The sequence below is a fragment of the Vanessa tameamea genome, chromosome 20 (assembly GCF_037043105.1).
Source record: "Vanessa tameamea isolate UH-Manoa-2023 chromosome 20, ilVanTame1 primary haplotype, whole genome shotgun sequence".
Taxonomy (NCBI): Eukaryota; Metazoa; Arthropoda; class Insecta; order Lepidoptera; family Nymphalidae; genus Vanessa; species Vanessa tameamea.
In genome coordinates, this window is record NC_087328.1 from 10,445,486 (window position 1) to 10,457,829 (window position 12,344).

The following is a 12,344-nucleotide window of genomic DNA, read 5'->3' on the forward strand; positions in this document are numbered from 1 at the left end:
TGTATCAGATTTCTTGCCATTATAGAGACTAATTCCTGAGTAATCGTCAAGAACAGGAACAATGATAGAGGAGAAAGATAGCAGAATAAGTAAACAAAGAATAACCAAAAGTATTTTTCAGTTCCGTTTTCTTTAATTATTATACACAGAATTGTGGGCGAACTAAACGATTACATGATTCTATAATTTTTATAATTCCTAATTATTCGTTTTATAATATAAATCCAATCGAGTTACATATTATTTATATCTATTATTACTGTCTTTTATATCAATCGGTAAATGACTTTTTTCTGTTCATCTACTAAGTCGTGAAAACATTATATTTATAATACAAAAATATATAACCACAAGGCTGTAAAACAAGTATCCAAGCCGTACTACGATTAAAAACAATTACCGGCATTATTTGACATTGACAATGACAATTCACTATTAAAATTATTCCAGCAATCCATTTTGATTTTCCATTCCTACGGCCAACACTAACCGCGTGCTTGGTGTGTGACCGGTAGATAAGAACTTGTTGTTAAACTTTTTTTTTGTTAGTAACTTTGTTTGAAATGAAGGGCGACAAAAATGTGGACATTCAAAACCTTAAGGATATGGCTAATAAGCTAAGGATCGACAGTATAGTTGCAACAAACGCTTCGAAATCCGGGTAAGTAATAATGAGGTTATTATAATTTGCCGCTTCATCGAAGGTCATAAGAAGGTTATTAAATGTTAAAGCTTATTGGATTCTGACTGCTTCTTATCTTATTTGCGAAATTCAACTATCGAAACATCTTATAACACTTTCGATTAATTATCTTTATAAATAATTATTGCACGTTCGGCCCACTGCATAGAAGTCAATTGGAATACAAATTCAAAGTTTTAACATTCTTACTTTCAAGATAATGAGTGCTGCATAAATACAACTTGTACTTAACTAATAATTTCTGAGTCTAAAGTTAACTTAATAATTTTATCATACTTAAAGTAACTAAAGAACAATATACTGCTGCCTGATGTTTTAAGTATTAAAACTTGAATTAAAGGCTTATAAACAATTTTTAAATTTGGGGAATATAATTATTTATCTCAGGTATACCAAATATAAAATAACTGCAATTTTAAAGAAAAAAAATGTTTATTTCATGATTATGGTATGCTTTAGTAGTTGAAATTAAATGACAAATGGTAATTTTTTTAATGTATTATACCAAAAAAAGACAATCACCAGCATAGGCCATAACATACCACACTATTACCGTAGGTCACCACAGTCCACAAGCCTTGTATTTCATTTTCCAATTAAATACTCCATAAATTGATTACTCATTGTGAACTTATCAAATTTTTTGACAATTAACAAAAATGATTTAATTATATTTCAATTATTGTGTTCAATAAATTGTTATTGCATAACAATTTATTGTTACCAATGATTAAGTATATTTTTGCTTGGAAAATCCTTTAAACTTATGTTAGAGGATAAATAATATGAATATTTATCCTTAAACTTCATCTATGTTACTAAACAATAGAATTCTGTCCTTAAAACTCACTTAGGGATTAATTATAGAATTATAATCGATATGCTACTACTAGCAAGCATCTCCTTAACCAATAATACTAATGTATACTTCACTGAGACATAACAACAGGGTGAGGAATTTAATTCAATTAAGTAATAATTTTGACCATTGCCCTCCAGTCACCCCACATCATGCGCGTCAATGGCAGAGATCATGTCGGTGCTGTTCTTCCACACAATGAAGTACAAGATATCAGCACCTCGTGATCCTTCCTCTGACAGATTTATACTTTCCAAAGTAAGTATTAAAAGACTGGAGTCATCACTCGGAATCATCCCAAATAAGATTATGTAGTATCATATAGACATACAAAAGTGATTTTGTTTGTTAAGCTTTTGCAAAATTTCATGATTTTTTAAAATGTAATTATGCAACTGATCATCTTCTAATTTTGCATACATATTGTCAGGGTACAGAAAAGGGTGCCCCTTCCCAAGAAGGCAAAGTCACTGGTGGAACGAAGTTTATTATAACTGTTAATGTTATTTTACATATATATTAGAATATGAAATTAAGATATGAAATACTACCACTTGGCGGTAGTGCTTTATGCAAGCCCATCTTAGTAGGTACCAGCAACTTATCAAATATACTGCCAAACAGCTATACTTATATTGTGTCCTGGCTTGGAGGATGAGTAAGCCAGTGTAACAATGGGCACAAGTGGCATAACATCTTTGTTTCCAATGTTGGTGGTACATTGTAAGGAATGGTTAATATTTCTTACAGAGCTAATGTATATAGTCGGTGGTGACCACTTACCATCAGAAGGCCCATTTACATGTCCACCTAATGATATCATAAAAAAAATTATGACAGGATTTATATTTAAAACCAACTAAAAAATATATATATAACTAATTCATTAATCTATATTATAAAGCATAAGATTTTTTTAAATCTTGGAATATAAAACATATAACATTTGTCATTGAAAAAGGTTATATACATTATATAACACCATGCTACAACCAATGGAGGCAGAGTAGTAAAAGTTAGTATTTAATAGTAGTATGTATATAATTTTACCATGGAATGCCAATAAGTCATTCGTCATCGTATTAAAAATTAAAATTCAATATTTAAATAATATCTAAGTGAAAAATAATAATAAATATTTTTAGTTGTATATATTATAAATTTATTTTATTCGTAGTAGTGGTAGTCAGTAACAAATGACCTTATGATGTAAAAGCAACAAGTTCTATCTAGGCCACTTGTGCTATGCCTTTATATTATATATACACTAGTTTGTAGTCAGTATGTATCAAAAAATGGAATGAGTGATATCTGAATGTACCTCAATTATTTTCCCCAGGGTCACGCAGCACCAATTCTATATGCAGCGTGGGCAGAAGCTGGTCTCTTCCCACTCGAAGATTTGAAAAACCTTCGTAAAATCGACTCTGATTTAGAAGGTCATCCTACTCCAAGACTGAACTTTATCGATGTAGGCACTGGCTCCCTCGGCCAAGGATTGGCCGTTGCGGCCGGTATGGCGTACGTTGGGAAGTACTTTGACCAGACATCATACAGGTTTGTAAAGAAATGATCGATAAACGCATTTTGTATCATCAACATTATAAATTATTCTTTAATATATTCCAGCATATATATGTATACTACTATCATATATTCACGTGAACTTAGCCCAGGATAAGAATTTGAATGTAATTATTAATTTACAGAGTATACTGCTTGGTGGGAGACGGTGAGGCTGCCGAGGGCAGTGTGTGGGAGGCCCTGCACTTTGCCAGCCACTACAAACTAGACAACTTAGTTGTTATCTTTGATGTCAACCGTCTTGGACAATCTGAGCCCACTTCTCTACAGCACCAGGTAACTCCATCCGATAGCAACAGCAAATTAATTTACTAATTAATTCTCATGTAAAGATAAATAATGATGAATTATTAAAATGGTGTCAATTTTTTTTTCCTTATTGTGCATTGTAGTAGTAAGTTTATGCATTGTTGCTTATCTGTCCTTGCATTCAGCATGTTTTTGTAATTTATTCTTTATCACAATTATGTCATAATTAATTCCTTAGTTACCAAATCACAGAATGTTGAATGTTATTTAGCACAAAAGCCATCTAAATCGTGAGATATGATGCTAATATGCTGTTAGCATTATGTGATCGGTAAGACATGCATAGCTTTGCCTCTCAGATATATACCTACAGATACAGTGATAAACTGATAAGCCGCGACATTAACCTCTCGACATTTACGTAATACATGTTATCGCCGTTTCAGTGATTATATTCATACCGTTCCCGAGGTTATTTATTTCCTTTGAATTGAAATTGAGTAATGTTTTTTCAATTCTACATAATTGTATAATCAATATAAAGAGTATGAATACATAAATCAAAATGGCATTTTACTTTGAGACATAAAATCTCTACAGATATGAAATCTGTAAAGCAAATAATCTAATAGGCAGTGTAATCTGAACTTCACATGACTCAGAACTTGTTCTTTCTCTGCAATAAAATGACATTGTATAATATGTTAATTAAGTACTTTGACTTTCGACCTATCGTTTTCGTCGTCGTAATTACACAGTTCTAAGAAATATATAAACTCATGGGAAATGTAATTATTTTAATATATTGCATATGCCTTCACCTATATTATTACTGAATATGTACAAATCACTTTATTAATGATTTTAAGTCATTATTTCAGTTTAAATAGTTTAATACACATGCTAATTTGATATACAATCCATATTCTACGGAAAATTTGATCTCCCGTACTTTTTTGTTTTAATCATTTAAGAATAAAAAACTTAATATTTGTTTGTTTCTTTTATTGCATTCTCATAGTATCATTCTGGCATAGTAGTAGAGTTTGTAATGACGGATAATAATTTATTAAAAAATTGTAAAGAGGCGTCACAACACATACTATTTATAAATAATGGGATTAACATATTATTGTATTCCTTAGATGGACGTCTATGATGCACGACTAAAAGCCTTCGGCCTGCACTCGCTGGTCGTCGACGGACACGACGTCGGCGAACTCATCAAAGCCTTCGACGAAGCCGCCACGGTCTCCGGCAAGCCGACCGCCATCGTCGCCAAGACCTTCAAGGGCAAGGGCTTCCCCGGCATCGAGGACAAGGACAACTGGCACGGCAAGGCTCTGGGCGCAGAGGGAGACAAGATCATCAAGGTAAACTGTCAATTATTTAGGTACCGATAGAGGCAGCAGCATGAGCGAGTCGGCGCGACCGCGGAGCCGACGGCAGTAACGCTCGAGCTCGCTCGGTTGTGGTTGCAGCACCTGCAGGCGCAGATCAAGAACCCGGGCTGGAAGCCGCGCGTGAGCGCGCCGCAGTGCGAGGCGCCGCGCGTGCACGTGGCCGACATCACGCTGTCGGCGCCGCCCGCCTACGAGCGCGGCGCGCGCGTGGCCACGCGCCTCGCCTACGGCACCGCGCTGCGCAAGATCGCCGACACCAACCTCAGGCGAGTCCCCTCCTCTGTTTCGCTGCTCCCGTGTTTTACGCGTGGCTTCTTTGTATCGTGAGAATATGAGAACTCGACGTTCGGCCGGCCGATTTCGGGATCGCGGGAGGCCAGCCGACCACGAAGGATATATTGTAGTGCGCGAGTGCGAGCGCAGACGCAGGCGCACCCTCTATGTTGACGCTCCTGTAATCCGATGGGATCGCAAATCCGACACGACCGGAAAGACCACAGGTGCAGAAGCACCTCAAAAAACCCAGTAACTCTCCATTGGTTCGACCCAGGGTTCGAACCCGGAACCTCACGTCGAGCCCTCGCGCCCGCTGACGAATCGACTGCGCCCGCAGAGTGATAGCGATGGACGGCGACACGAAGAACTCGACGTTCAGCGACAAGCTGCGCAGCGCGTACCCGGAGCGCTACGTGGAGTGCTTCATCGCGGAGCAGACGCTGGTGGGCGTGGCCACGGGCGCCGCGTGCCGCGCGCGCGCCGTCGTGTTCGCGTCCACCTTCGCCGCCTTCTTCACGCGCACCTTCGACCAGGTGCAACGTTTATGTTAACTCTAATTTTGCTAGTGCGAACATCTGAACCGAACATTATGAACGGCAACATTGCTTCTCCCTTCTGACCTCTTCTACTTTCTGTTCGTCCAATTTTCGTCTTTTCATTTCAGTCACTTGCCACTATATTTTTTCTTGTATGTCTTGCATTCGAACAAATTGCTTTGCTCAAACTATTCTCACCTGTAATGCTACTAAAACGGCAAATATTTTTTGCATATTAAATACGCTCTACTCTATAAATATTTCTGTTTGCTCTCTTGTGGAATTGCATTTTTCACATAATTTATATTTGCTTTACGCTGTGTTTAATATTTCATATTAATAGAAGTCAATGAAAAACCCTTTATTTACTATAAAGGCTACTATATATACACTAATTGATTTTCAAAAATTTACTTGGAAATAAATACCGCCGACCTGAGACGAACCGGCGAAAGAAATTCAGCGGTTTTTTTAAAGAGTAGAATAATTGTGTTCATTACAATATCAAAATACATATATTCTTATTAGAAATGCCCCCCAGGAGATCGTTTCATTCCCATGGACTTTTAATCATTCCATTTCATTGTTATTCAACTTTCTGAATGTGATTTGAATACCATTTTACTTAATGCACAGTCTGAACTATATATAATACATAATTTCTTCAATATATTGAAAACCGGTAATGCTGGCTTTATTGACAATTTTTGTTATCAAATAATAATATTGGCCTTTGCTTTTTTATAATCTGTAAAATATGATTGTTTCTAAGCATTATATAATATTTGAATTGTTAAGTCAAAATAACATTTATTAGTATAAAAATTTTTTTAAAAAAAAAAACAAACAATTATTATTATACTTGCTCATGTGGTAGTAAACTTCATTGGTCGTGGTTATAATTTAAGTAAAAGTTTATGTGATACATAATTCTGTTCAGATCCGCATGGGAGCTATCAGTCAGAGCAACATCAACTTAGTGGGGTCTCACTGCGGCGTCAGCATCGGAGAGGACGGACCCTCGCAGATGGGGCTCGAGGACCTCGCCATGTTCAGAGCCGTACCCACCGCGACCATCTTCTACCCCTCGTGAGTACTACCCCGCGTGAGCCGTACCCCCCACGAGCAGAGAAGGGAAGCGAAGGCGTCGCCCAGTCGAGCATCTCCGCTCCGATAGCCCGCGAGACAGCCCGCCTCGCGGTTCATACAAAACTTTCACCTTAATAAATAAAAATGAAGCCGCGCTAGACGGGCTGTGTACAAGGCGAGCGCGTCCGCAGGGACGCCGTGTCGACGGAGCGCGCCGTGGAGCTGGCCGCCAACACGCGCGGCATCTGCTACATCCGCACGTCGCGCCCCGAGACCGACATCCTCTACGCCGCCGGGACCAGCTTCAAGGTACCGCCGCCGCCCCGCGCCGCCCCGCGCCGCCCCGCGCCGCCCCGCGCCGCCCCGCGCCGCCCCGTCTCCCCCACTCACTGACCGGCCGCGTTGCAGGTGGGCGAGGCCAAGGTGGTGCGCGAGAGCGCGGCCGACAAGGTGCTGCTGGTGGGCGCCGGGGTCACGCTGCACGAGGCGCTGGCCGCCGCCGACCTGCTGCAGAAGGAAGGTCGGTGACGTTTGTTTGATATGTGGCGTGATTTAATCCCCATTATTACGCTAAACAGGCTTGCTTGTTTTGTTACATATTCGAAAAAAATACAATACGCATGTAAAGAAGCACACACGTTTGAGTCGAGTCAGATCGTCAGAGAGTCGATCTTTTAATTTAAGAGAAGTAGAGATTTTGCCTACAAAAAATATCAGATGAAAGAAACTATTATTTAAATTACAAATCATACCTAATTAAAGTTTTTAGTAGATAAGGTATACTGATCGACCGATTACTTCACGTTTCAGGCATAGAGGCTAGAGTATTGGACCCGTTCACCATTAAGCCCCTTGACGAGGACGCGATCCGCAAACACACGAAAGCCGTCGGCGGCAGAATAGTGGTGGTCGAGGACCACTACCAAGCCGGTAGGTTACTTGTTACCATGTGCATGGCGTTACATTACTTAATGAAACAGTAATAGACAGCTTGTTCGGATTTTTAACAATGATCAAAAAGTACATTTGTTAAAAGATTGAAGATTGTTATTGTAGTTTAAAATTAAATTATTTATTCATAATACCTCAATAAAGTGTCCTCCGCTATTAAAAGCTACGAAGTATCTTCAGCAATACAATATCTTTAACATATAAAGGAAGATCATTTATATATACTAAAAATTAAAAAGGACCTAAGATTGATCCCTGTGCAACACCCCGTTTTGCAAAGATCCACACAGAAAACTATTCCATTAATGAAAACTTGTCGAACTACTTGTCTTAAAGTATAAATCAATGCGATAAAGAGCTACATCTTTAACACTGTAATACTGTTTCTAAAGGCGTTTCGTGCTCCGCATATTCAAACGCTCTGGTGAATTCATAGAATAGGTCAATTACATTCACATCGTAGATACGTTTAAGAGACATCACTCGCACCAGTCGAAATACGCCGACCGAGAAGTCGATTAAAAACAATAACTGGGACGCGGCGGAGAACCTCTAATCGATAGTGTCGTCTTGTATCGAGACTCGATAGTAACGATAGCTCTCCGGGAGGTAATACTTAGATAACAACGATACTATCTATAGTATCGATGATTTTGGAGCACCGATAGCCAGTGATTGATTGATTCGTTGGTATTGCTTTTTTTATTAAATGTATCTTTATTATAATACAATACTTTTTTAATATTTTGTTTTTTATCTAATCTAAGAAAAAAATTTGATAGCAACAGCGTTACTAGTTTTGGTTCACTCGATCAGTACCACAGATTTAAACTTCGTTTCTTGCACAAAGTGTACTAATTCTTTTACTCTTTATTGGTGCAAGTTCAATTAAACGTCTTTAAATATAGAATCACTACTTGGCATACCGAATTACTTATCTTTAGAAAGATTCTATCTCACACCTTAACTATCGATAGACCTCAGATCGTCTCTCGATAGAGGAGTATCGATAATGCAAGTCCGTTTTCGAGTGCACCCGTGGGTCCGCAGGCGGGCTGGGCGAGGCCGTGCTGTCGGCGCTGAGCGCGGAGCGGTCGGTGCTGCGGCACCTGTGCGTGCGCGGCGTCCCGCGCTCGGGCGCGCCGGCGCAGCTGCTGCACGCGCACGGGCTGGCGGCGCAGCACGTGGCGGCCGCGGCGCGCGACCTGCTGCAGCACTAGCGTCGCCGTCGCCGTCGCCGTCGCCGTCGCCGTCGCCGTCGCCGATACATTCCCTAGACACGAAGTCGAAGCATTCCCGGACATCTCTGTGGTCGAAATGTTCCTCGTCACTCGCTCGTCGGACCGATCCGACGTTCCTACCGCGGGGACCTCCATTTTTAGAATATATTTTTTTAATCGACGAGCGATCGGAGACGCTCTACAAAAATACCTAAAACCTAGTGGCGAGATGAGCTGCTTGTAATAAATCTCGTTTTGTGTTAAATGAGAGGCACGGTCGTTATACATGTTGTATTCTATATACAGTCTACGGTGAAGTTGACGTTTTCTATCGTTTTATAGTATAGTGTCGAGTGCCTTTATATGTCGCACGGTTTCCGAATGGAATTTTGTGAAGGGTTAGTGTAAGGATAATTTTGTATACTTTTCTATGGCGCACAAAACCGCTGACGTTGATGTTGGAGTTTTATAATAGGGACCAAGTGTTTAATGTTAACTGGCTACAGGGCTTCCGTTGTTAAATAAATCACAATGTTGTAATCTGGTTAATTTATTGGTTTACATTTTACATTCCTGTTTAATTGCATTTTTTCATAATCACAGAATTATTTGAGTTTTTTTTCTTAATAAAGTTTATTGAGTACAAAATTGAGTCTTATTTTATAATTAATTAACGAATTTAAACTTATATTTACATTATCAATACAAACTAACAACAGTGACTAGAATAACTCGATTGGTTTACATTTAAGATCTTAGTTTAGTTCAAACTATTAAATTCCAAAAAAATATTACATTAAAACATTTTAAATGGATATAAATAACTTGTTCTGAAACAAATCTCACTGGCAACACTCACTTGATTCATAGAGAAACCTACTTCATGGATTTAAAAAAAGTATATACAATTTAACATTATTAATTTTCGTATTACAATTTCTTTTAAATAGTCCCATTTATTCAGCCTTAAATATAAAATCTTATTTGTACACATTCAAAATAATGTTATAAAACTATGTTAGAGGTTTCAATTGACTAGTTAGTAATCTAGTTAATAAGGCACAGATTAAAACACTAATTATAATTTTAGTGTCTACAACAATCTTTCGGCAACATTTGTCTCCACGAAACATAGTTAATTCTTCTAAAGACACAAATCACTCATTCAACAACAAAACAACAATATATTAAATATTTTATAGTACACGATTTTCTTATTAAAAAAACTAATATTCGACGCCGAATTATTAATAAACGTGATAATAATTTTATAAAAAAATATGGACGGATATACGAATGAAAACAGATCGAAATTAATAAGTCTCACTATATACCGATGATTTGTTATAAATGCAAGTCAGCTCGCGAAGGGGCTTCAAGTCTTTGGCCTTCTCAACAACCACTAGCGAGAGCCCTAAGTCCACTCTGCGCCGGCCTCGCCCGCCGGCGGCGGCTGCTCGCTTGGCGGGTCGTTTGTTCTGTCATCTAATTCTCCCGGCAAATAGTCTTTCCAACTCCTAAAGAGGTATCTCGTAAACTTCCTTAATTGTCTAAACTTGCAGTACGTGGCGCCCTCCGCCGACTGCAGTTGCTGGGTCTGGATCAGAAAGCCCTTTTCTTTAAAAGTTTGTTCTAATTTCTCCCTTTGCAATGTCTTCCTTGACTTTCTTTTTTTTTTGTTCAAGTCATCTTTGAGCGCGGCGTTATTTTGAGGATCGGTTTTGGGTACTGTCGATATCGACGGTACGGATTCAGTGTTTCTTCCTTGGGTCGAGTCTTTTTGTAAGTACTCGTAACCTTTGTTTCCTTTATTGCCCGTCCCACTGTAATACCTGAAGTTCCCTCCGGAGTCCACTGACAGCATCTTCTTCTCTTGCAAGGACGGCTTCGAGCCGCCTGTGAATTTGAATTTACAAATGCTAACTTCTGTGGTCGGGGTTGTGGTACTATTTTTAGCCGGCATTGGAGGAATAAATATTGCTGATCTTTTTCTCTTAACAGGTCCTTGGACGAGTTTAGGCGATGCTCTCTTCTTCGCAAATTCTGGACTTTTTCTTTCCTCGACTTGTTTTATTACCTTTGGGTCCAGAAGTTCCGATATTTGTTTGAGCACTAATTTATTCTTTCCCTCATCCGGCGACGCATCTGTGGTAGTGCTTTCACTGCCCGGCGTTGAAACTTTATCGCGATCTTCGGGAGAAAACGGGAGCTGCCCAGAAGCTGCTAGCCTTTGGTAATATAACAGTTGGGTCTGTAACGCTAAAGGATGCATGTATATACCTGCATTTGGCCAATATATGTAGCCTGGAAATTTGTCGTCGTCTGGGCTGACTGTAGACTGAACCGGTTCAGATAGAGTCGGGGATATGTTCCTCGATTGCCGAGAGAGATCAGGTGAACTGCTAGCTGTTGGGGGCACGTTTGTATTCCGTTGTATAACAGAGATAGCATTAGGTTGTTCACTTTTTAAACTTTCCTGTTCTAAACTGTCTTCTATTTCAGCTTTAACTTCAGGCGTTGTGTAAATGTTGCCAAATTTCTTTTGAATTTGTAACTTTAAATCATGTAGATCTCTTATACATAGATTGAGAGGTTCGTCGTCGCTATGCAGCGGGCCGGCCGTTGTGGCCGGCGCCTCCGGCATTGGTTCATCGGGGCTGCAGAATCGTGGCGGCGAAGGATTCTCTAGACGTCGTTTTTGTTCTTGTGACAGTTTTCTTTCCAGAAGGCTTGAAATAATCTTGTTCTGTAAATCTGTCTTTGACGTGTTGTGAGGTGTATTTGTACTCCTAAACGCCGGGCATACATTTCCTTGGTTTAGTCGCTCTTGAGGGGGAGGCTGACCCGGTACAACCGTTCCATAGTTCTCGTAGATTAAATGACAAATATCGGCCTTCTTCGGTTTTCGACCGCGTCGTGGCTTAGAATTGTTTAACGTCATCTCCCCCATATAGGGTAGATCTTCGTACGTCATGATTTTGCTGGGTGTGATAGCAGGAGCCTTCTTTTTCTTCTCCTCCTTATTTCTAGCTGCCATATTCAAAACAGACGCCTGGGGCACGGTCAGCGTTCCAGTCTCCTTCTGAACTCCGGCTAATCTCTGCGCCCAAATTTTGAAAGTCTCATTAGTGAAATTGTTCTCAACGGCCGAGTCTTTTGGTTTTTCTGGGGTTTTCTTCTTATTATTCGCCCTCTGGAGGCTCTGCTCGTAGTGGTCCAAGTATTCCTGGGGCAGCGCTTGGTGGTGGAATTTTAACTTCCACCGGTTTTTCTGCCTGCTCCGCGTGTGCTTCACTTTGGGCGGGTCGGATTTATCGACGTTCCGCTCCTTACTGGCCGAGAGGAGTTGCCGACGAAGAAGCTCCTTATTCTCAGACGAACTGTAACAATTTATATAAAATTCAATTATACACACCGATCAATGACTGAAAGAGCAACACTTGTTCATTTTAAAAGGTCACGAATAATAAATAT

At 39.6% G+C, this 12,344-nt stretch overlaps 2 protein-coding genes across 3 annotated transcripts in view; one reads left to right on the top strand and one right to left on the bottom strand.

The window, feature by feature from the left end:
• The first annotated feature begins 428 nt into the window (after positions 1-428).
• LOC113391463 (transketolase) lies at positions 429-9,518 on the top strand. Its single transcript, XM_026627432.2, has 12 exons — positions 429-661; positions 1,703-1,820; positions 2,902-3,119; positions 3,272-3,422; positions 4,541-4,768; positions 4,877-5,064; positions 5,412-5,607; positions 6,551-6,699; positions 6,891-7,008; positions 7,108-7,219; positions 7,510-7,629; positions 8,701-9,518. The coding sequence occupies exons 1-12, from the start codon at positions 564-566 to the stop codon at positions 8,868-8,870; spliced, it is 1,866 nt and encodes a 621-aa protein (XP_026483217.1). The 5' UTR covers positions 429-563; the 3' UTR covers positions 8,871-9,518.
• The window catches only part of LOC113391462 (uncharacterized), a 31,827-nt gene continuing 28,887 nt past the window's right edge, over positions 9,405-12,344 (bottom strand). For both annotated transcript variants that reach the window (XM_026627427.2, XM_026627429.2), the window contains exon 3: positions 9,405-12,250. In XM_026627427.2, the coding sequence (XP_026483212.2) occupies positions 10,285-12,250 (1,966 nt within the window). In that variant the 3' untranslated portion in view covers positions 9,405-10,284. The remainder of the gene's footprint in view (positions 12,251-12,344) is intronic.

Excerpts from the sequence above, each read along its gene's own strand:
- LOC113391463 (XM_026627432.2), top strand. The coding sequence starts at position 564 with ATGAAGGGCGACAAAAATGTGGACATTCAAAACCTTAAGGATATGGCT. Across the intron at positions 662-1,702 it reads ACAAACGCTTCGAAATCCGG|TCACCCCACATCATGCGCGT; the intron begins GTAAGTAATAAT and ends ATTGCCCTCCAG. Across the intron at positions 3,423-4,540 it reads CCACTTCTCTACAGCACCAG|ATGGACGTCTATGATGCACG; the intron begins GTAACTCCATCC and ends TGTATTCCTTAG.